This window comes from Calypte anna, chromosome 9 (genome assembly GCF_003957555.1).
Source record: "Calypte anna isolate BGI_N300 chromosome 9, bCalAnn1_v1.p, whole genome shotgun sequence".
Lineage (NCBI taxonomy): Eukaryota > Metazoa > Chordata > Aves > Apodiformes > Trochilidae > Calypte > Calypte anna.
In genome coordinates this window covers 18,427,501-18,449,232 of record NC_044255.1, presented here as the reverse complement: position 1 = coordinate 18,449,232, position 21,732 = coordinate 18,427,501, and the positions used below count along the sequence as shown (strand labels likewise).

The following is a 21,732-nucleotide window of genomic DNA, read 5'->3' as shown; positions in this document are numbered from 1 at the left end:
ATTTTTTCACTTATGGTGGAAGTCTAAGAAATGTTTTTTTGTGATTTACAGGCCAATAATTAGTTGCTATCAAGATCACTAATTATGCTATATTACACTTCACAGGTAAATGTAAAGGCAATAAACGCCATTCTATTATGCTCACTAAAAATAATCTCTTGGAGATCTTTACTATAGTATTACAAAAATAGTCTGTGCATCTTCTGTGAACTTGGAAAGAAAACTTATTATTATAGTAGGCAATACACAAAAAAATTCCCCATCAAACGAGCTCCCAGACTGAAAAAACACAAAACCAATAAACCATGTCATGTAGGGATTCAAAAAGTGTACACCAGGAATGCACTGTACTCTTTATGGTTTCCCCTCTCAGGTTGTTATGGATGCCTGCAAAGTTTGGCTGAGAACTCTGATGCCAAAAGGGATCTGGAATCCTAATTACAAGTTCAGCTGCTGAACAGGCAGCTGAGCTGGCAAACCAGAACTGCCCAGATACCCAGAGGCAGCAGCCTGGGGGATGGAAACCTGAGGTGCAGAGGAATGCCCCAAGTGAAAAGGGAACAACATCAAGTTGCGATATCAAGGTAAGAGTTTAAACACGTTTTATTCTTAGTGAAAAAAGCCAAAGTAGTGACAGTAACAGGGGAAGGACTCTGGGAGGGCCGAGGTGCTGGAACTGTGGCTCTCCACAGCCGGCCTCTCTCTCCAGACTCCTCCATACCCCCTTGGGGGGCAACAGGCCCAACCCCATGAGCCCTCAGAACTCCCAAGTTCATAGAATCATAGAATTGGCTGGGTTGGAAGGGACCTCAGAGATCATCGAGTCCAACCCTTGAACCACTGTTGCGCTTGCTAGACCATGGCACTGAGTGCCACATCCAGTCTCTTTTTAAATATCTCCAGGGATGGAGAATCCACTACTTCACTGGGTAGCCCATTCCAATGCTTGATCACTCTCTCCGTAAAGAAATTCTTTTTAGTATCCAATCTAAACTTCCCCTGGCACAACTTAAGACCGTGCCCTCTTGTCTTGTGGAAAGTCGTCTGGCAAAAGAGACCAACCCCCACCTGGCTACACCCTCCTTTCAGGTAGTTGTAGAGAGCGGTGAGGTCTCCCCTGAGCTGCCTCTTCTTTAGGCTGAACAGCCCCAGCTCCCTCAGCCTCTCCTCATAGGGTCTGTGCTCGAGTTCCTTCACCAGCCTCTTTCCCCGTTTCGCCGAACCCAGCACCCCTACCCTCCACCTTCCTCACCTCACCTCACCTCACCTATCCTGTCCTGTCCTGTCCGCCACTCCACCACCCCTCTCCTCACAACTCCTCACAACTCCTCACAACCCCTCACAACCCCTCACAACCCCTCACAACCCCTCACAACCCCTCACAACCCCTCACAACTCCTCACAACTCCCCACATCTCCTCACCCCACCGCTCCCTCACCCCCGCCCTCATTGCCCGCCCTTCGCTCCCTGCCTCGGGATTGGCTGTCCGCCCCATAGCCCCGCCCCCCCTCCGCTCCCCATTGGTCGGAGCGGCGGTTCGGAGTGGCGCCGGGCGGTGGGCGGGCGAGCGAGCGGCAGCGGCGCTGCCATTGGCGGGAAGGCCGCGGCCTGCAGGTTGGGTTGAGGCGCCGGCCGCGAGGCGGAGGGCAGGCGCTATTGTTGCCGGATCACTGAGGAGCGGGGCCGGCGAACACCGGGGCCGGGCGGTGCGGGCCCAGCGGCAGCCATGAGCGGCGGCGTTTACGGGGGAGGTGAGTCCGGTCCGGCGGCGCCGCCTTCCCCCCACCCCTCCCTTCCTCGGCGCCGTCCCGTGAGGCGGCGCGTGCGAGACCTCCCCCTTCCCCCACCCGCCCTTATACCCCCGGCAGCCGCCGCTGCCGCTCTTCCCGCCGCTTCCGAGTGCGGGTGGCCGGCGGCCTGGTTCCCTCAGGGATGTGCCGCCGAGTGGGAGCCCTCTTGGACTCCCCTCTTCCTTCGAAGCGGGGTGGCAGCGTGCGTGAGGAAGAGGAGGCGGCTGCGGGCCTCGTTGGTGTCCCTCCCGGTCTCGTTCCGCCGAGATGCTCCCTGAGAGAGAACGGCCGAGCCGTGGCCTTGGGTTGAGTTAGAGCCGCCCGAGAAGACCCCGCGCTTTGGAAAGTGGGGTGTAGTTTCCTCCCGGAGCGCTTCTGCACACCCTTCCCCGAGCACTAAAGTCCGGGTGTTTTGTTTCAGACTGTCTTTCCTCGGGGTGTGCGGAGCACCTCGGCGAGGATCGGGGCCCACAGGCGTGAGGGCATTTCGTGGTGTGGCAGCCTTCGTGTGGCACTTCGTGTAAAGAGCTGGCACTTCCAGGCTCGCCCTTCTAGTTCTGACCACACTCCCCCGAGAGGTGTGGGCTCACCTGGATTTGTGTGACTGTTGAATTAGCATCTTTTGAAAGCTTGGTCATGTAATCTGTTAAGATGCCACTATCGTCTCCCTCTTAAGTGAAAATTTCCCTTTTTCTTTCTGTAAAAGAAGGGTATTGCAGTGTCCAAGTTAAAGCCCACCTGCAGTTTTCTAATAACTCAAGTCACCATAGTTCTGAATAGAGGAGTTTCTCCTTGCCTTGGAGAAGCTGCCTTGACTTGCCTTCCTTCTTTTGCAATCACAACAGACTGGCAGGAGTAAGTCAGGATTGTATGGGAGTGCAATAACCATTTACCACCTCTTTATTAACAATCTTTGCAGATGAAGTTGGGGCTCTTGTTTTTGACATTGGCTCGTATACGGTGAGAGCAGGCTATGCAGGAGAGGACTGTCCAAAGGTGAGAATCTGTGCCACTCAACAGAAGTACAACATGAATTTATGCCTTAGGTCTTGTTTGCTAGCTACATGTTTTCAGAATACGCTGGGTTTTTTTCCAACGGTATTGTATAAGGAAAGCTCTGAATTTATGAGGAAAAAAACCAACCCACATACATTATCAGTTCTCATACACTGCTTACTTTTGCCTTACAGGTCGATTTTCCAACAGCCATTGGTGTGGTGCTAGAAAGGGACAATGGCAGCACTCTGATGGAGATTGATGGTGACAAAGGCAAACAAGGGGGCCCGACTTACTACATAGACACCAATGCCCTGAGAGTTCCAAGGGAAAATATGGAGGCCATTTCACCTTTAAAAAATGGAATGAGTATGGTGCACTGAGCTTTTTCACCTGTTTTTAAAATAGCATTGCTGGGCTGTAAGAAGTCATGGCTTTTATATAAGCAGATGCTATATGTGGCAACAGGAACTGTAAGAATGAATACCTGATTATAGGTGACAGCTTATAGTTGGTTTACTGGTTGGGGGGTTTTTTTGGCATAAATCTTGAAATATTGTGATCACGATGCTTACAGAGGAAGAGAATTCTGCAAAGCTAATAAAGGAGGTGTATGTCTGCTGAAGACAGCTTTTGACTAAGGAGCTTTATAAAAACACAAAAAAAGTTGTAGAACCTTCTTTGTACTTATGAAATAGAACAAAACTTTGAAATAACTGATCTGCTCACTTCAATGTTGTTACAGTTGAAGACTGGGATAGTTTCCAGGCAATTTTGGATCACACTTACAAGATGCATATTAAATCTGAAGCAAGTTTGCATCCTGTCCTGATGTCTGAAGCACCTGTGAGTAAAAACCAAATTTGCGTTTTGACAAACCTTGCCTGTATCTTCTTGCTGATCTACAACATTATCTATCTACAAACATTAGCTTTGGACAAGTCTGACGTTGACTTGTAGGTTCTGAGAGTTAAAACTTAACTATAGAAACAAGTATTTTAAAATACTATGCTTCTTCTGGAAAATAATTTGATAAAGGAAAATGTCTAAAAAAGAAAAAAAATTGAAGTTGTTTGCATGAGTTGTATTAAAAAGTATTCATACGATGCAGAACTTAAGCCAGTATATCAAGGGTACACAAACCATAGAGCAGTTATGCCTTTCTTTAATAAAATCTTATGTAAAGGATTTTCTTTTTCATAATTTCCTTGTTTTGATTGGTAGCTTGTGGAGTATGGGTGGATTTGCAATGTTTATTTCATGTTTAGTGGCTCAGTGGGTGTCTCAACAGAGTTTCCCATTAACATTCTCCTAATGTTATTTTAACATATTAACCTGGGAAAAAATTTCATGTTTTAAGTAATGTGTAGAATATTTGGTAGATATAGTCACAAGTAGACTAAGGCTGTAGGAAGACACCTTGGAAACAGGAGTATCTGGATTTATTTTTCTTTCAACTGGGAAAATTATTTCATGTATCTTTCTGCCTGTAAAATGAGTGTGTTGATTGTTTTGGAGAGTTCTTTGGGAGACTGATACTGGAAAAGCTGCAGAAGAGTAAAGTTATCTCTATTGTATGAGTGTATAATTTTATGTGATAGATTAGCATTACTCTATTGTCATAGAATTGTAATGAGAGAGGTTCTAAAGAAATCAATTACTAGAAATCTGTCCTTATAGAATTTTGATATGGTTTGAAACTGCATCTATAATAACTGTAATTACTTCCTGACTATGTCAGCATTCTTCTAGTGTGCTCTAATGATCCTCTAGATAAACATGTCTTCCTTTTGTTCACTTATTTATGGATTTCTTTTGTTTTTTCTTTTTTTTCTAGTGGAATACTAGAGCAAAGCGTGAAAAACTGACTGAATTGATGTTTGAGCACTATAACATTCCTGCTTTTTTCTTGTGTAAAACTGCTGTTCTAACAGCGTATCCTTTGGAAAGTTGCAACTCTACCACCCCCCAGGAAATTGTGGTAAACGTATTTTAAGCAATTCCTAGTATAACAGCATGTCTGACTTTTCTTCATTCAAATTAATTTTTCTTTGAAGATCTAAGGAGAAAGGAAACAAATTCTGTTTCTGAACTTTAAAGCTTTAGAGCTCAGTTGTTAAACTGACTATTTTTCTTGGGAGAGGATATATATGTTTTTTTTTTTTGGTCCTTTTTATTTTTTTCTCATTACATATCACAGGTAAGAATTACAAAACTGAAATGGTGTTGTCCACACTATTAAATGCAATAATTAGAATGTGAAGTTCCCATAGCATTAAGATGAATATTTGCAATTACTTTAAATGAATAGTATTTTTCCAGCTTCAGAGTCTAAATGGGTTGGGTGTATGCTTGCTGCATACTATTGACATAAAGTCTCACCTTTGTGTGTCCAAAGATCAAGATAGTTCATAGACAGAGTTAAACACTGTTCTCTCTCTGAGGTTGTGCACTTCATAGTAAGAAGATATGTGCTAGAAAATGGCAAATCCTTTTGTACAGCCAAGGAGTCCTGGTTCCTACTTACTCTATTAATTGTATGGCAACATTTTTTTCTAAATTGAAAACTCTATTTTCCTTAATCATTTTGGCTAGATTTGCTAATGGGAGATCTACAGGTCTCATTTTGGATAGTGGAGCAACACACACCACTGCTATTCCAGTGCATGATGGATATGTACTTCAGCAAGGTAAATGTTTTCATGGATAACAATGTTGTAGTATCAAGACTGAGTTAGCTTTCTTTCTGCTCTTACGCAGATTTAAAACCAACATCAGAACCGTCTCCCCTTAAATATTCACTGACAAATACTTTGTTGGGAGAGTTTATTCGTTATTTCAGTGCTTTCTAAGTTGGTCAGGGAGGTTGTTTCTTTTGTTTCTCTCGTGTTTTTCTCTCTTTTTAAAATTTTGTTTTCTTGTGTCTTTTAGGTATTGTAAAATCACCACTTGCAGGAGACTTTATTACTATGCAATGCCGGGAATTGTTTCAGGAAATGAACATAGAGATAATTCCTCCATATATGATTGCTTCAAAGGTGGGAAAGCAATTTCTTTTGGTAAGTGTTTGCCTGGGGAAAGGCTTAAATGGTTACCTGATGATCATGTTTCCTGTGTTCTCAGGAGGCAGTTCGTGAGGGGTCACCAGCAAACTGGAAGAGAAAAGAGAAGTTACCCCAGGTCACTAGGTCCTGGCACAACTACATGTGTAATGTAAGTAGGTTGTTTCTCCCATTCTCATACTCCCCTAGGTGTCCCATAAAGAAAATTTTTTGTGAGAATGTCAGGTTTTCTTCTTGAACGAGAAGTATCTTTAAAACATCTGTATAAACTCTATCAAACTGAAGACTGAGATTCTTATAACCATATTCTTCTTAACTCCATAGTGTGTCATTCAGGACTTCCAAGCTTCTGTCCTCCAAGTATCAGATTCAACCTATGATGAACAGTATGTCATTGTTTTCCTTCTTGTGAACTTGATTATCAGTTGTGCATGGGGTGCTTAGCCTGCTCATGTACTGTGGGCTGGTTTTATTATAGAAGAGGTTTTTAGATAAAGTCTGGTTACTTCTGAAAGTAGAAATCCACTAGAAAAAATTGTTTTTCTTTTTGTATAACAAGTATTACTGAAAGTTGTATCAATTGCAATATTTCCACTGAAACCTTGGTTTGTAATTGTACTTGGATAACTTCACATCCTGTTTACGTTGTACTCTAATGTGTTACTTTCTGACTGATGCTCCAGGGTGGCAGCCCAGATGCCCACAGTTCATTACGAGTTCCCCAATGGCTACAACTGTGACTTTGGTGCTGAGCGTCTGAAAATCCCTGAGGGATTGTTTGACCCTTCTAATGTAAAGGTAAAACACCCATGATGTGTAGTGATTGGAAGGCTTTAATTTGCTAGATCATCACATAGCTTCTGCTTGTATGGTGCTCTTAATTTCATCATTTATATGTGTGTATTTACACTGGGTGGTTGTCTTGGGGGTAAAGTTTGCTTGTGTTGTTCTAGTGTTGGTAAAGGGTGAAACGTAGTTCAAAATGGGTGGTGATGAGTTGAATGGGAAAATAGGGCACTTATTTTTCCTTCCCTAAAAAAAAAAAAAAGCTTAGCTCCCTCTCGAGTAAATTCAACACATTTGGGACTCCCATATGCCTTGCTCTTTTCAAGTGATGATGTGTAGATTACTAATTTTAATTCTAGGGTTTATCTGGTAACACGATGCTGGGTGTGAGCCACGTTGTCACAACAAGCGTTGGAATGTGCGATATCGACATCAGGCCGGTAAGTGTTAGTCAGAGGTATTATTTTAAGGCATGGATATTTTTGTGCTGTTGTAGGATTTGGGGACTAGAACACTGTTCATGTGGATTTCTTAGGATAATTATAAACACATTAGAATAAATCTCTAAGTATTACATATTGGTATGTAGGAATATGTAGACTTTTTTGTCTTACACATTGCTAAATTGTGTTCTTTTACTTAGTGTTTCTGTCTATATTTATATAGCTAATCTCTAGATTTTGTGGCTGGCGCTGCATAATGTGCATTGGGTGGCTTTAAATGAGCATTACATGTTCTAATTTGGAGTGTTATCTTCATGTTTTTGGGCATGGTAGAATATACTTTCTATATACATAATTAATCATGTGGAACTTCTGCAGAGAGCAGATGGAAGAGATGTTTTAAAGGAAAACTTTCTTTTTAAAACTTTGTTCTAACTTGTCAATTTGAAAATACTCAAGTTTGATAAGGACTGCATGGGCATTGTTTCAAAAACTTTTCCTCTTGGGGGGAAAATTGTCAAAAATTTTTGCTCTTTCCTCTTTTTCTCAGGCTGTCTGAGTAGGCCAGGCCCTGATTTGTGTTCACCAACTGCAGCAATAGTGAGATACAAAACTGTTGCAGCGCTGTGGGATTTTACTTTGTAGTTGGAACATCTGGCTATAAGGAAAGCAACAGGATGGATGCAGGAGATATCTGTAGGTGTAGGGTTCTCCAGAGTAGTTTATAAGCTCTCCAGATTTTATAAACATCACATAGCTTGTCTTCCTTGTGCAGCTTAATATTAAGCTATCTTGAAATATATTTCAAGTAGTTAAAAATTAAATGGATTGGGAGAGGTACTGTTGTTGGCCTCAAGAGATATGTTGTTGCTGTTGATGATGGATACTTTTTTGCCATTTCTCTCTTATTCTGTGAAACACTTTTTTTTTTCAGAATTCTTCCAGAGTTAGTGTTATAGGTTGTTTATTCTCTTTTTAGGGCCTCTATGGCAGTGTGATTGTAGCAGGAGGAAACACTCTAATACAGAGTTTCACTGACAGACTGAACAGAGAACTGTCTCAGAAAACTCCACCGGTAAAACAACTCTTAGAATTACTGCATCGAGCTACTTGGCTGTTTGCTTTTCTGCTGCATAATTACAGAAGCATGTATTGTAGCTTTGACTTTGTTAGGAACCCAACAGCTGTGGGGTAAGAAATCTCTAAAGAAAAGAAAGTAGTCTGAAAGTTATTACATGAAATTAATTCCAGCAGATACTATAACTGTTTTCTGAGTACTTTACTTATTCATTCCTGCTTTCAGATTGTAAGTTCTGTAATTGTCCCTAAGCAGCAGTCAGTCACTATTTCCCTTGATGGCCTCTCTTCTGAAGTGTTGCTGACTAACTTGAAGCACATTCAGTCAGTCTGCCTGAGGTTTTATCACATTGTCATGGGATTTGTTCTTCCTGGATTCTGCAGGCAACTCTACCTACTCATAGATAAAACCTGGTGATTTAACATACTTGTATTTTTTTTTTAAATCACTTGATGCCAAAGAAAGTATTAACATCTTACACCTGTGTTCTTGAGAGCACACATATCTTATGAGATTTCTTGAATATTCAAATTCAAGACAAAAATGTTCTACTTGTAGCAACTTGTAGCTGAAATTGTGGATGCCTTGAGAAACTGAGAAAGGTGGTTTTTACTTGCTGCTTCCTGTAATAGCTGAGGATGAACCCATTGAAATTCAAACATTTTTATTGATACAAGGTATTTGGAAAGAAAAACCAATGATTGGGTCCAAAAAAGACTTGATTAATTAAGTTCAGCAACATTAGACATTTTAGTCCCACTACATGTTTAGGTAACCCAGTGTTAAAAGATGACAATGTATTACTGCTCTCTATCTGCCACATTCCTAGCCTTAAGCATTTGCTGCTGCTCCCTGTTGGGAGACAAGATAAAAAGCCACACATGTTCTGTTCTAGTGTGGCTGTTTCTTGAATTCTAAATACAGGAGAGAGAAATTTTATCTAAGGTTAATCAAATTTACCGTTTTCACCTGCATATTGGTATATGCACCAAGTTCCTTGTGCTGTCCCTCTCATGACCCTAAAGGTCACCAGCCTACAATTTGCCTGATTGCTCTTTCCTTTTACCTCTTTATTTGTTCAGAGCATGCGCCTGAAGTTGATAGCGAACAACACCACAGTGGAGCGGAGGTTCAGCTCCTGGATTGGTGGCTCGATTTTGGCTTCTTTGGTTAGTAACATTGTATTCGTATGTTGTTATGCTAAGAAACACTGTCACCTAAGATGCTATTTCTGCCTGAATGTGCATTGCAGACCTTGGGCTGCTGTAGCAATCATCTTGTCTGTCCTTGTGGTAAGGGGATGAGAAGGTATTTAAAATAAAACCAAGAGGAGCATTTCCAGTTAAAAAATAACTTGCAGCATTCTCCCATTTTTAATGGCAAGGCTTGCAGGCTTTGAAATACAATATCTAGAAATGATATGTATACCAGAAAAATAGGAAAGCTGTTTCTCCACATATTCCCGAGCTTAATTCTCCAAGTTACTGAGTACTGAAATGGTTTATGGAGATTAATTTAGCAGCATGTGAAAGGGATACTGAAATCAGCTTTCAGCATTCTGTCTTTGAGTTGTTAGCAATATAAAACTTGATCGGAAAAGGAACTTTTCCTTTTCTTGAAAGGAAAAGAAAGTTAAGAGGTCAAATCCTCTTACCTTGTTTAATGTAAAGATTTGTTTGTTTTTTTCCTACGAAAAGTTAATCATGTTTCACTTAGCCATTTGTTTTCTGATTTTTTTTTAAAATTTTATTTGGTTGTTTCTTTTTTTGTTGTTTGTTTTTGTAGGGTACTTTTCAACAGATGTGGATTTCTAAACAAGAATATGAAGAAGGAGGGAAACAGTGTGTAGAGAGAAAATGTCCTTAAACACCTCTTACTGTGAAAACTGCTGCCTGCTCAGTGCTCCTTCTGTTTTATAGCTTTAGCATACTCAGGAATGGGATGGACTCTTTTTTGTAGAAAGTTTATATTGGATTTTTTTGATAATTCAAGTTCCATTTTAACAAACCTTAGAAATTTTGAGATACCTAATTGGTACTACTATAGAAAAAGGATGTTTACGTCCCTTGTAAAGCAATAATTCTTGTAACAAGCATTTTATAATTTTGTATAAATATCTATTTTCTCTAGTATCTTTTCCTGGGAACAGCTTTACAGGTTAGCTAGTAGATAGAGGCATAACCTTGCAAATTCCCATGCAAATTTTATTAAGAATCTCTACTTTTACATATTAGTCTTCCTTGCTGGTACTTTGGCCTTAAATTGCTCTTACTTCTCTCTTATAAAAGAATAGATTTTATTATTTGAGCAACTTTGTGAGTACTTGCAGAGAAAGTTACTCTTCAGTTTTAAAAATGGAAAGTTTGTGTGTAGTGATCTACTACAGGTGACTCAGTTCAGTGTAAGCTTTTCCTGTCTCATGAAAGTGTTACATTCCATGTGGTGAATGTTACAATAAGCACTGGTCTGCTAAATTCTACCACGGGGCAATTCCATTTCAGCAAACAATCAGTGCTGTCCACCTGATTTCTAAGAATGTATATAATGCCCTTGTGATGTAGGTGAGAAGCAAAACTTGTTTGAACTAGGAAAGTTAAGAATTGTCTCTCCAAGACAAGGAGAGCAGTCAAAAGACCTCAGGATGTGGCCTGACTTTTACAGGGAGCTGTAACTCAAAGGGACAGTCACTACTGGTTTACTCCTGGTTTAGCTCCCTCCGCTGACTTACAGCAAGGTCAGTAAGTGCCTGGATTTTGCATGAGGAGTGTGCACTCAGGGTCAGAGGAAGATTTTTTTTTTTTATAGTAGGAACTGGTTGTCAAGATGCAGCTCTATGTTGCTTTTAAGCTTTCTTTAGTTTACAACTGTGTGATGTTGTGTATTGGGACACAATTAAGTTTTGCTCCTTATTTTAAAAGCTGTGGAAAACCAAATAGCTTTCAACCGATTAAAAATAAAACAACAAACTGTAAACAGTACTGCAACATTTTTAGTATCCTAAAAGATCTTGTGGGTAAATAATGATGAGGCCTTCAGTTGAAAACAGTTTCATGTTACCTCCAAACAATAAAGTAATTTATCAAAAGAGCCTGCTTTTGTCTTATCAAGATAACCATTATTTTGCTCGTGACAAAGTTGTTTGCTACAGATTTTCAAAGCTACTGACCTCAGAAATGAGGCAAACAAGCCAGATACAATCAGTGATGCAAGTCACCAGCAACTGTCATACAGGAAGAAAAAGACTCAGTCTAGTTTGCACCAGTCTGTGGAATGTCAGCTGAACTGGTATAATAGCTCCACTACAGTAAGTAGTGCCTTATAAAGTTACTGTGGCATCAGTGAATAATACCTGGTTAAGTGTTATCCCTACACTACACTTCATATATACACTTTAAACTTTCAGCTGGCTGTTAGTTGCTGCTTTCATGTTAACATGTATCTCACTTATGTAATAGCTGCTTAATTTTTAATTTTTCTAGAAAAATTTCTAGAAACAAGTACTATGCACCAAAACTGCTTTTTGATTCCAGATGGTAAGTTTAATTTAGGTCAAATGTAGGAATAAAAAAAAGACGAAGACTCTCAGGAATGCTCAGTCGAGTTGTTTGCTGGTTTCAGAAGTTGTTTCATGTTCCAGTCACAAAGATACTCGACCAGTTGTTTGCAGTTCTCTTCCAGCATGTCACTGGCTCTGAGACTTTACAGCAAGATGAGGGAACTTCTTTTCCAGCATCTTCTGCCTTTTCTTCTCTAGGTTTTGCCTTTTTGCCCTTAAACGTAAGTTTTTTTCAAGTCTAAGCCTGAAATGAAGAAGTCAGTGTGGTTAATTTTGAGATGGCTTGTAACATCCTTAAAGAGCTCAGCCCCCTAATCAAACAGAGGCTGACAGTTGTTAATAACTTCAGTATTAATTTGTTTCCAACAGTGAAAACTTTTTCTTTACTTGTGCATTTGAGTTCCACAGATTCAGCCTCTGGGAGGATCTTGGGTACCCTGCATGTAAAATCACTTTTATAGTGCAACTTGCTACATACCAGATCTCTTACATGGGAACAGTCAAAAGAAACAAAGCAAACTGATTTTAAAAGTCTTATTTTCAGTCTACTGTCTTAAAACTAAGCAAACCCACCAAATGACAAAACAAGTAAGGAACACCAAGGAACAGATCAGAAAATATTTGATAACCAAAAAATCTTTTACCTGATGAAGCGATTCACATGGGGTAAGTAATAGAATCTCCTCTTTTTGTATTTTTTGTTCAAGTACCATGGTATTGGCCATTCCTTGTAACTATACCTGTTAAAGAGATAAAAGTCAATATAGAACATACTCATTCTATGCATTACACTTGGTAACAGAACAGTGCTCAAGTGGTCTAACTGGTAGATAGCAAAATTTGTATGTATTTACTTTTCAGTTCTGGCTTGGTTTGTAACCTCATCTCATATGTAATTCAGCATCGTTCTGTAGAAAGTGGTCTTGCTTGAACACCTGCAGATGTCTGAAGGGAGGGGCCAATATCCACAGTGATTCTTTATATTTTAAAGTTACTCCTTCCTAAGAATGCTATCAAAAGCTGATGGGAACAAACTGTGTGTGAAGAGTTTTCTTTTTTTTCTTACTGTTTTCTTTTAAATGCCTGTGTTTGAGAGTCAAGAATGTTAAGTTTTTCTCTCTAAATACAGACTATTATTTCTGTTTGTGGTTTCTCTTGCATATGGGCTGCTCAGATGGCTTGTGAAGAGCTACCTGCAACCTGACTGTGTCAGACCTGCTACTATCTGTACTGCAGTTCCTATGTTCTCTGGTAAAGAAATCACATCAGTTGCATGGAGCTCATTTGATTATAATTAATGACAGAGTTTGCCATTGAATTCTTTAGCAAGTCATCACTATATTAAAAAAAACACCAACAAAACAAGCCAACAAAACTCAAGAAGCACCTGAATGCTGACCAGAAAAAAAAAAGATTGTATCCCTTCTTGATTAGATAAAATTTTCTGGTAAAGAGAAATACTACAAAAAAAAGAATCACATACAGACCAAAAATTCTCTTTTCATACCAGTATGTGCGTCCTAAGAAGTCTTGTCTCCACTCTCCAGGTACTGGTTTTTCATGGCCAGTTTGTAAAAGCCTCAAAGCAATTTCTCTTTCTCTGACAACTAAGTCTATGTTTTTCATTGATTTTTCTACCTGGAAATAGGAAATAGTGTCAGGATAGGCCAAAAAACCCACAATGCTGACAATTAAAAAAGATCTCAAATGAAAGTCAAAGACAAAATTTAAAGGAAAAGCAAAAGCAAAATGGAGGAGGGGGTTCCATCATGTGTAACCTCAATGTTGTGGACTGAATGAAAGAGCTAAATTGATCCTGTGGATGATACAGATGGCCAGTGAGGGTGCAGATGTGAGATGTAAGCATAGAGGTGTCAGTCAGCTTATAATTAAATGATAATTTAAATGCTTAAGATACTGAGGAAAGAATTTAATGAATTAGTAGCAGAATCACAATAGTGCAAAAGGAGGGAATGACAAAAGTGAGGACAGGAAAGAACCAAAGTGCATAAACTCTGGAGAAGGCAATGCCAAATGCAAGAATCTCACAACAGATAGCTAGAAAGTTTATGAAGGTTAAGACTATAATAATATATATTAATACTTTAATGTTGATGTTTTACTTGGAAGTTTCTGGGCATGAAGATGGCAAAGTATTTAACATTACAGAACAGGTGGTAAAGGCTTTCCCACAGTATTGCTGGAGCACTGTGTGCTTATACTAAAATCAGGGAAACAGTTCTCAAAATGGCCCTCAACAAGTTTACAAACACTTCTTCCTTCACCCAGCAGTTTTACTTAAGAGTTACATTTTTAACTAGTGTGAAAAGTTACCTTTTCTAATCGTTCTGGACTTGGCATAGGCCTGAGTTGTCTTTTTGATTCTTGCTGTAAGGTTAAAAGCATGTTTTTTTCCTTCAGTAGGACATACCTAGATCAGAAAGCACAGTACTTCAAAAATAATTTCTGGATGCACTGGCAATTATTCACTCACCACCATGCTGGATAGACCACAGCTGTCCAACCTATAATCCCATATCCTGTACCTGCCAGCTTCATATAAAGAAGCAAACCAATCCTGACCAAATGGAGAAAGCCCAGCAGAGGGGGGTGAGGGGACCTGGTGTACAGGATGTGCAAGGAGGCTGAGGGAGACAGAGCTACTGAACCTGGAATACAGGGAGCTAAGGAGGGAGGAAGTTAACACTGTCCACTACCTGTCAGAGACTGAGCCAGACTCTTAAAGGTGCAAGGCAAGAGGACAAGATAAAGCAAAACAATTAATATTAATTATTAAGTACTAGTTTAGCCTTTCCACAGGCCATCTGGAGTAGTGATGCCAAGCTCCAGCCTTGAGGCTTTCAAAATGTGAATGGATGCAGACCTGAACAACCCAATGTAATTTAGCTGCTGGCCCCACCAGAGCTCACTTCCACCCAACTCTGTCCTGCAGACTGAACAACCCCCAAAGGGCTCAAACTCAGCCTCTTAATACCAAACCTGAACCCTTTCTACTGTACACAGCTACCCCAACCCCCTGCAGTACAGCTTTTGTATTCTGTGCAGTACCAGAACTTGAGCTGCTCCAAGCATAAGGAGCTCTAAGCAGGCAGAGCTGTATGGCAGAGTGACTCTACTGGCTACTTAGTTCACTAGCCACGTTTTAATAAAATGTGAAGACCTGCTTCAAAAGGAGAGAAGCTACTTACTAAAACTTACCAAAGTTTGTGCAAGTCCTCACTACTCTTGCCCCTCAAATGCTTTATATTCCATGCATCTCCTGTAAGAGGAAAATAATTCAGTTTCTCTTATTCTGAAATAAAAAAACCCCACTAGAGGATGGGTCTTTAGATTGTAAAGTATTTTCTTCCATGGCACTGTGTATTTCCATCAAAGAAGATCTCTTCTGTGATAGTGTTACTTATGAGCAAGGCAAAGGATTTACAGCCAAGTATTTTGCTGTATAACCTCTATTTGCTTTCATAAACAGAAAACACAGAGAAAATAAAATTTCGGGCATTAAATGCACAAATACGTGTACATAGATCTGCAAACTAACACTTATGTAGCTATGAATACTTCCTAAAATGCAAAAGAATAGGTCAGATTTCAGCTGAGCGGAAGTGGCTCAAACACCACTACCAGAAATGTTTAAATAGAACTCACCTGACTTGACACTTTTCTCTCCCCAGTTTGCTGGATCATCAAAAAACTCCTCCAGACCTTTCCGAGACAAAGTGGTGTGCAGAAACTTCAACTGATGGAGGGGCTCCACTTCTGGTACGTTCTTACGGAAGAGATTTGGTGTTAATCTGCATAAAAATTAGAAGCAAAGTTATATATGATAGGAAAGAACAAAAGCGTTTGGCTAAATATGAATGTTTCCTTCATTTGTAAAGGCACAGATCCTACAGAAAAATTACTATCACAGCTTGAGGGGAAATGAGTTCAACTCTTCATAAAAAGTCCCTTAAAAGTTGTGATCTCCACTATCCCAAATCTCGTTTAAGTAACATCTATACTCTCAGATGGCAATTTGAAAACTAAAAGGAAGAATAAGCTTGAGCTACACTGTACAAGGATGCATCCAATTCACTTGAACTAAATGGCAAAACCAAACCAGTAAACATACCGTATAGCACAAAACTCCTACAACCCATGCTGGAAGCACACCGTCTGCAGAATGTGCGCTTCATACAGCAGGTGTGCGATACCTTATAACATAACCAGGCTGCCGGGGCTGCCAGAGGCCCGGACACCCGGAGCCCACCAAGGCAAAGGCCGCCGAGGGTGGCTTCATTCCTCCCGGGAACCGCACTGCAACCCTCAACGTGCCCATCCCCACCCCAACAAATCCCCGAGCCCTCCCCCCCGCTGCCTACCCGGGGAGACCGGCAACCGCCGAGCCCGGCCGAGCTCCTGACAGGCGCAGCGCTCCCGTGAGGCGCCGGCACAGAGCGGACACGGCGGCCGCCATCTTCCCGCCGCCCTTCCCACACTGCCTGGCGGCGCCGGAAGGAGAGGGAAGGCTCTGCCCTTTCCCAAGGTGGCGGCCGCCTGGCTTCACCCCGCCGCGAACTCCGGTGCCGCCGGCTCCTCCCCCGTGCCAGTTCCAGACATGGCGGCCATGAGCCTCCTGCTCCGGGTGGCCGCTGCCTGGGGAGCACGGCGGGCGGCGAGCGGTGCTTCGGGCAGCGCTCTCCTCCCGGGGCTCGCCGGGGCCGCCCGGCTTCCCGGCACCGTCGGTAGGGCCTCGGCGGGGGGAATAAAGGGGGGCGGGTGTTCCGGGGCCGAGGTGACCTTGGGGGGGGGGAGGAGAGGGACGCGGAGCCGCTGCCTCAGGGAGGTTCGGTCCCAAGGTTGGTGCGAGGCGGGGGCCTCCCTGTCAGCTCTTGGCCTGAGGGCCCTTCCCGCTGCCTTGGGGCGGGAGCGCGGAGCTGGGTGGCGGTAATGTTGGAGGCTGAGGGGGGGGTAGGGAAACACTTGGAGGTGTAGGAAGGTCCCTCGGAGGGTGCAGTGTGTGTCTCTACTCCCCTGAGAAATTACATCTCATGGGTTGAACTTGGCTGCGGGAAGAAACAGCCCAACATACTGAGAGGTGAATGTATTTCGTCCTTTGTAGCGACATTAAGTGATTTATTTGTTGGGGCTTCCAGGTGGAAACAGTTCTACGGCTAAAGTTAGAAAAGAAATAAAAGGTTCATTCTAGCGAACATTGATATCTTCCCGAAAACCTGCTTGTAACTACTCAGCCACTGCTTTTTTTTTTTTTTTTTTTTTCCCCCCCCACATGAGTTGTTGACCTTATCCTGGCACAGTTGCCAGAGAGAGGAATAAAAACGTGACATTTTGGTTCAATTTTCAGTTCCTGTGCGGCACAGCAGTGGCCATGGGAAGAGAATGTTTATTATCAAGGCAACAAGCTTTTATGATACTCGATTTCTGAACTTACTGGTGAGTTAAAAAGAAATTTATTAGAGTCAGTATTACACATCCCTTGCAAATGATGTAAGAATGTCTAAAATACAAGTTTCTCTGTTGCATAAAATGTGGTTGGCGTTATTCACATGAAAAAGAATTTCCAGTCCTTCTCCTCAAGAATTTTTGTCACATGTAGTAAAATAAGGGCCAGATGAAATAAAACAATACAAGATTGGCTAAATGCCAAAGATTTTGATGGATACTTAAGTTAATGCTGTAGTAGCTTTTTAAAATTACGTCTGTCTTCATATATGCATAACATACAAATGCTTTCCACTCTATCCTCCTTTTAAAAACATATTAGAATAATATAATTATTAGGATACTTTTATGCAGGGTTTGCCTTCTGTTACTCAGACCACTAACATGAAAGATTTAAACTTAGGAAGCCTGACCTGAGTTTAACTCTTAAAAAGCTAGATTTCAGATAAATCCTGTATGATGGGTAACGGCCAGCCTGATACAGCTCACTTCATGTCATCAGGCTTTATTTATCTGTCTTCTGCAGTTACCAAAGCCAGCAGTGGTTGTAAATTTATGATGGATTATATTGCATTGGTACTAGTGCCTCATGACAGTTAAATGCTGAAATAAACAAGATGCTGAGACAGCATTCAGGGAAAGCATTGCTGTCTGCTGCAGAGAGTGACCTCTCCAGGAGGTTGCAAGCTGAAAGAAAGAGGCTCGTGGACTTAGACAGCATCTCAGTTTCTGTATTCTAGATTGTTAATTAATTCATTTTAAGCAGAAGTGTGTCTTTACATACAACATCTCTGTCTAACCTATGAATGCAAATCTAAGGATTACTGCCTGTTATATCATTTTCAGAGGAATCTTAATTTTGTCAGGCTTCTGAGTTTCCCATGCTGTTTATTTTTATCCCCTACACAGAGATTCTATATATTTCTGACGGGAATACCAGTGATACTATTCGTAACTTATGTCAACATCTTCATTGGTGAGTTGTCTCTTATGAGTAATTAAGTATTCAGACAAAATTATTAAACAGAAAGGTCTTTGGAAGACCATGAAACAGGCCTAATAGGTATGGTAATATCATATAAGTATGCAGAAGATGTTATCACTGTTTTTATTTTTTTGTTGTTGTTGCTTTTTTTAAAGTTTTCCATGTTTTTATAAATGGAAAAATTCCATCTTTTGACAGTCTTTCAAACATGAGTGAAGTTTAATGAACAGTTTGTCTGTATTGAAATGAGTCAGTATTACCTTGTTTTATACACTTCCTTAAGAAGGCTGCATACACTGCAAGTGTCACTTCTTATCTAGCAAACAAAGCCAAAATTCTGCTTGACAGTATGTGTTTAAAATTAATTACTATAATAATATAGAATTAATATAGTGGAGAATTTAGGGAACATTCATACTTTCATCTCATAAACTTTAGACAGCATTTCTGAGGACTTGGTATTAAATTATTTCTTCTGGATAGTTGCTAGTTTCACCCTTTTGTTGTGTGCCTTAAAGTCAGTGAGCTGGGTACATGCAGCGTGAAGTGTCTGGAAAAACTATAAGGCAAAATTTTGAGTAGAATTCATATTGAGGGTTTAAGTACTCTCCATGTGAAATAATGATCTTTTCCTAACATGAAAGGCAGAATATAAATTTTTTTTAAAGAAAAAAAATGAGTTAGATCTTCCTCCTTTTCTTGTCAGGTGAAGCTGAACTTGCAGAGATTCCTGAAGGTTACGTTCCGGAGTACTGGGAATACTACAAAGTGAGTGAACATATAAAGGGTGGCACTGCCTCTTGATGCTTTTGGGATTAAAATCTGTGGATTATGATAATGAGGATGGCCATATCCCTGCCATTGGGTATCATTGTAGTAGAACTCAAATATGCAATTAGAATTTAAGATTTTTATAGTCTGAAACTCAAGGTTGTACTTTGCTCATTACATGGTATTTTCTTAAAATTAGTACCTGGTTTCTTGCTGCAAGCACTTCTTTTTAATAGCAAATAAATTAATTTAGCAATACTATTATGACTTTCAACTATTATGACTATGAGTTTCAGCTCATTTAGACTGTTATTTCTGGTGAAAATGGTGAAATGACCTCTCTGTGGAAACAGAACTTTAAAATGTTCCTGGTTACAGAAAGAGTTTGGAGTCCATTTCTGTGATTACAGTGGCAGTTCAAGGAACTTTACTTCAACAGAAATAAAATAAAACACATCTTCCATTAACTTCTAATTTTGCTATGGCATAGCCATCTGCAGATTATCCTGGCATTAAAAATGACAAAAGACATACAGCTTTTTAGGGGTCTGGATAAGTTGAGCATGTTTTCAACTTTATCGTTACAGTTTGAATGATGGCACCCATACTGTTGATGATGTATTTCAGGAACTGGAACATGCAGTGTGATTTAGTTATGATAAATTTTCAACTTGGAAATTGCATGAATAATCTCTGTTTTCATATTTTCTAGCACCCTATAAGTCGCTGGATAGCGCGTTACCTCCTTGACCCCCCTGAAAAGAACTATGAGAAGGAGATGGCTATGCTCGATGTTGAAGCCAAGAAAACTCAGATGAGGTATGCTACATAGTTGAAATGTTTTAGAATACTGATATATTCTGTAGTTAATGATTTTATTTTGGTTAGCATACTGAGCTGGATGCTGATATAACATACTTATCTGTGTATCACTTGACCCTGAGTGCTTGTACTGGCTGGTGCCAAAGTGTAAATTAACGCTGTCTGTAGTCTCTGCAGTCTCAGTACTGAGATTACCAGAACTGGAACAATCCAGTGGCAGTCTTGGCTCTCCAGAACAGTTCATAAAGGCATAGTTCTGTTTTCCTGAATAAGGAAATGAACAGCTCTGCTGATGTTCATAGCTTAATTGAGTAGCTAAATGACAGTTTAGAGGACTGGTTATGCTCCATGTTGCTGTTGAAAATTTTGTGGGCAGCAAGGATATTTTACTACGTGTACTGAACTTACTCAGAACAAACTGTTGTGGGACAAGAAACAGTTCCACAAGCTGTTGCTGAAGGGACCAAGACAGCATAGCTCCTACCACCATATTTACTTCTGATTTTCTTTCTTTAAATTTTTAGTTGAAAGCAGTATAAAAACTGTCTTGCCCTTTACTAAGCAAGAACCTGTGGCAGAACTCCTTGCAAGTATTTTTGTCACTCTTCTGTGAGATGAGTTGCTGAAAAAAAATTACATAGAAGGATTTAATATTTCATGTTTCAGCTGAAACTTTTAAGTGTTAATATTATCTATGTTTGAGTAGTATTTATAAACCATAGATGCTAAACTCATTGCTGTTGTCAATAATCCCTGATGTTAAACATTTATATATGTATGATCAGAAATAATAAGCTTCATGTTGAGTGTGTCTTGCTCTTTTTTTTTTTCAGGCTGCTGGAGCTGGAGGCACGCAGACTGATGAGACAAAGGGGAGATGGACCTTGGTATCATTATGAAACACCTGATAAAAATCTTATTGACAATTCTATGAAAGCCACACCTGACAATTAACAGTTTTAAGAAAGTATGCATTGTCCTAAATGCATACCAACAAACTGTGGCTGGGCTATGTAATTTACATCCTGCTGTTTGCTGATGGAAATTTATAAACACAAACAATGTTTGTCTTGATTCCAGTAATTGAAAAGCAACTGTGTGGCAGTTAAAGTCATGAAGTTATTAAAGTTGTTAATCAGAGAAAATGCCGTATGTCAATTGCCAACAATTTCTCCTTTTCTTTGAAACATCACTGTAGAATGGGCTCTGTGACCTAATATATGTGAAACTAGTTGGTAATATTAGTCTTCATCATTTGATTTCTAGTATTTAAAGTTTTAAATGTAAGGTATAGGAAACTGCAAGGCTTTTTTCTTTCATAATGCCTTGTATCAGGTAATTTGTGGAAGATGAACTAAGTAAGAAAAATACCTTCAAATCTTTGGACTACTAGGATTATATCTACCACAGTAGACAAATTCTTTCTCATTACTTGTAGTAAAACTCATCTTTCACTGTGTCCCCAACTTGCATGTTGTTCAACATCTGCTGTGATTTTCTCTGCATTAACTTAAAAGTTTCCCTCTTTAGATATCTGTTAATTCTTTCCATCTCTGATAGTGTCAGCCATGCTGTTTATTCATTAGTTTTATCAGCAGTTTTGCCTCTTATGTATGTATAATTTATGCTTTTCTGGTGTTTTGTTTTTTCCAGTCTCACTTCCTATGTAAGTCTGTGTCTGGAAAAGACTTCTTATACAAACTCTTAAAACAAACAAACAACAACCCAGAGATGATTGACAGAATTCTGTACATCTTTCAGAACTGAACCCTTCTCTGTGTAGATAATCTGAAAAATGATCTTTCTAGAACATCTTTTGAGCTTATACATAAATTTAGGTGTGAAAATTTATTGCTCAGCTGTAATTAACCAAGAACAAATTAAGAAATAAGTAAGGCAAATAAGGCAAGTTGCACCTGGGGACATACACCCATGTAACTGCCCTGCATTTTCAGAACCATGCAGCTATTTTTCTACTC

At 40.2% G+C, this 21,732-nt stretch overlaps 3 protein-coding genes across 4 annotated transcripts; 2 read left to right on the top strand and 1 right to left on the bottom strand.

Annotated features, from left to right (window-relative positions):
• Window positions 1-1,566: 1,566 nt before the first annotated feature.
• On the top strand, window positions 1,567-11,234 carry ACTL6A (actin like 6A). Of its 2 annotated transcripts, none has more exons than XM_030456526.1 (14): window positions 1,567-1,752; window positions 2,711-2,787; window positions 2,982-3,156; window positions 3,533-3,633; window positions 4,625-4,722; window positions 5,383-5,477; window positions 5,719-5,825; window positions 5,911-6,000; window positions 6,174-6,235; window positions 6,533-6,647; window positions 6,995-7,075; window positions 8,058-8,153; window positions 9,239-9,325; window positions 9,942-11,234. In XM_030456526.1, exons 1-14 carry the CDS (start codon window positions 1,728-1,730, stop codon window positions 10,020-10,022), a joined length of 1,290 nt encoding a protein of 429 aa, XP_030312386.1. In that variant the 5' UTR covers window positions 1,567-1,727; the 3' UTR covers window positions 10,023-11,234. The 2 variants fall into 2 exon arrangements, with proteins under 2 accessions (XP_030312386.1, XP_030312385.1); XM_030456525.1 differs by lacking the exon at window positions 1,567-1,752 and adding an exon at window positions 1,864-2,096 and having other exon boundaries at window positions 9,942-11,228.
• Window positions 11,235-11,670: 436 nt separating this feature from the next.
• Window positions 11,671-16,248, bottom strand: MRPL47 (mitochondrial ribosomal protein L47). Its single transcript, XM_030456097.1, has 7 exons — window positions 16,095-16,248; window positions 15,379-15,524; window positions 14,932-14,992; window positions 14,047-14,143; window positions 13,220-13,350; window positions 12,357-12,452; window positions 11,671-11,956 (listed from the first exon to the last, which is right to left on the bottom strand). Exons 1-7 carry the CDS (start codon window positions 16,187-16,189, stop codon window positions 11,839-11,841), a joined length of 744 nt encoding a protein of 247 aa, XP_030311957.1. The 5' UTR covers window positions 16,190-16,248; the 3' UTR covers window positions 11,671-11,838.
• Window positions 16,236-20,905, top strand: NDUFB5 (NADH:ubiquinone oxidoreductase subunit B5). Its single transcript, XM_030456096.1, has 6 exons — window positions 16,236-16,457; window positions 17,078-17,166; window positions 18,085-18,151; window positions 18,867-18,928; window positions 19,644-19,750; window positions 20,587-20,905. The coding sequence occupies exons 1-6, from the start codon at window positions 16,331-16,333 to the stop codon at window positions 20,705-20,707; spliced, it is 573 nt and encodes a 190-aa protein (XP_030311956.1). The 5' UTR covers window positions 16,236-16,330; the 3' UTR covers window positions 20,708-20,905.
• The last annotated feature ends 827 nt before the right edge of the window (window positions 20,906-21,732 follow it).

Coding starts and splice junctions, on each gene's coding strand:
- ACTL6A (XM_030456525.1), top strand. CDS start 1,934: ATGTGCCGCCGAGTGGGAGCCCTCTTGGACTCCCCTCTTCCTTCGAAG. Junction 5,826..5,910: donor CATATATGATTGCTTCAAAG/GTGGGAAAGCAA, acceptor CTGTGTTCTCAG/GAGGCAGTTCGTGAGGGGTC. Junction 6,236..6,532: donor GATTCAACCTATGATGAACA/GTATGTCATTGT, acceptor CTGATGCTCCAG/GGTGGCAGCCCAGATGCCCA.
- NDUFB5 (XM_030456096.1), top strand. CDS start 16,331: ATGGCGGCCATGAGCCTCCTGCTCCGGGTGGCCGCTGCCTGGGGAGCA. Junction 18,152..18,866: donor TTATGTCAACATCTTCATTG/GTGAGTTGTCTC, acceptor TTTTCTTGTCAG/GTGAAGCTGAACTTGCAGAG. Junction 18,929..19,643: donor AGTACTGGGAATACTACAAA/GTGAGTGAACAT, acceptor CATATTTTCTAG/CACCCTATAAGTCGCTGGAT.
- MRPL47 (XM_030456097.1), bottom strand. CDS start 16,189: ATGGCGGCCGCCGTGTCCGCTCTGTGCCGGCGCCTCACGGGAGCGCTG. Junction 15,525..16,094: donor GCGGTTGCCGGTCTCCCCGG/GTAGGCAGCGGG, acceptor ATTTTTATGCAG/ATTAACACCAAATCTCTTCC. Junction 12,453..13,219: donor TTCTTAGGACGCACATACTG/GTATGAAAAGAG, acceptor TCTCTTTAACAG/GTATAGTTACAAGGAATGGC.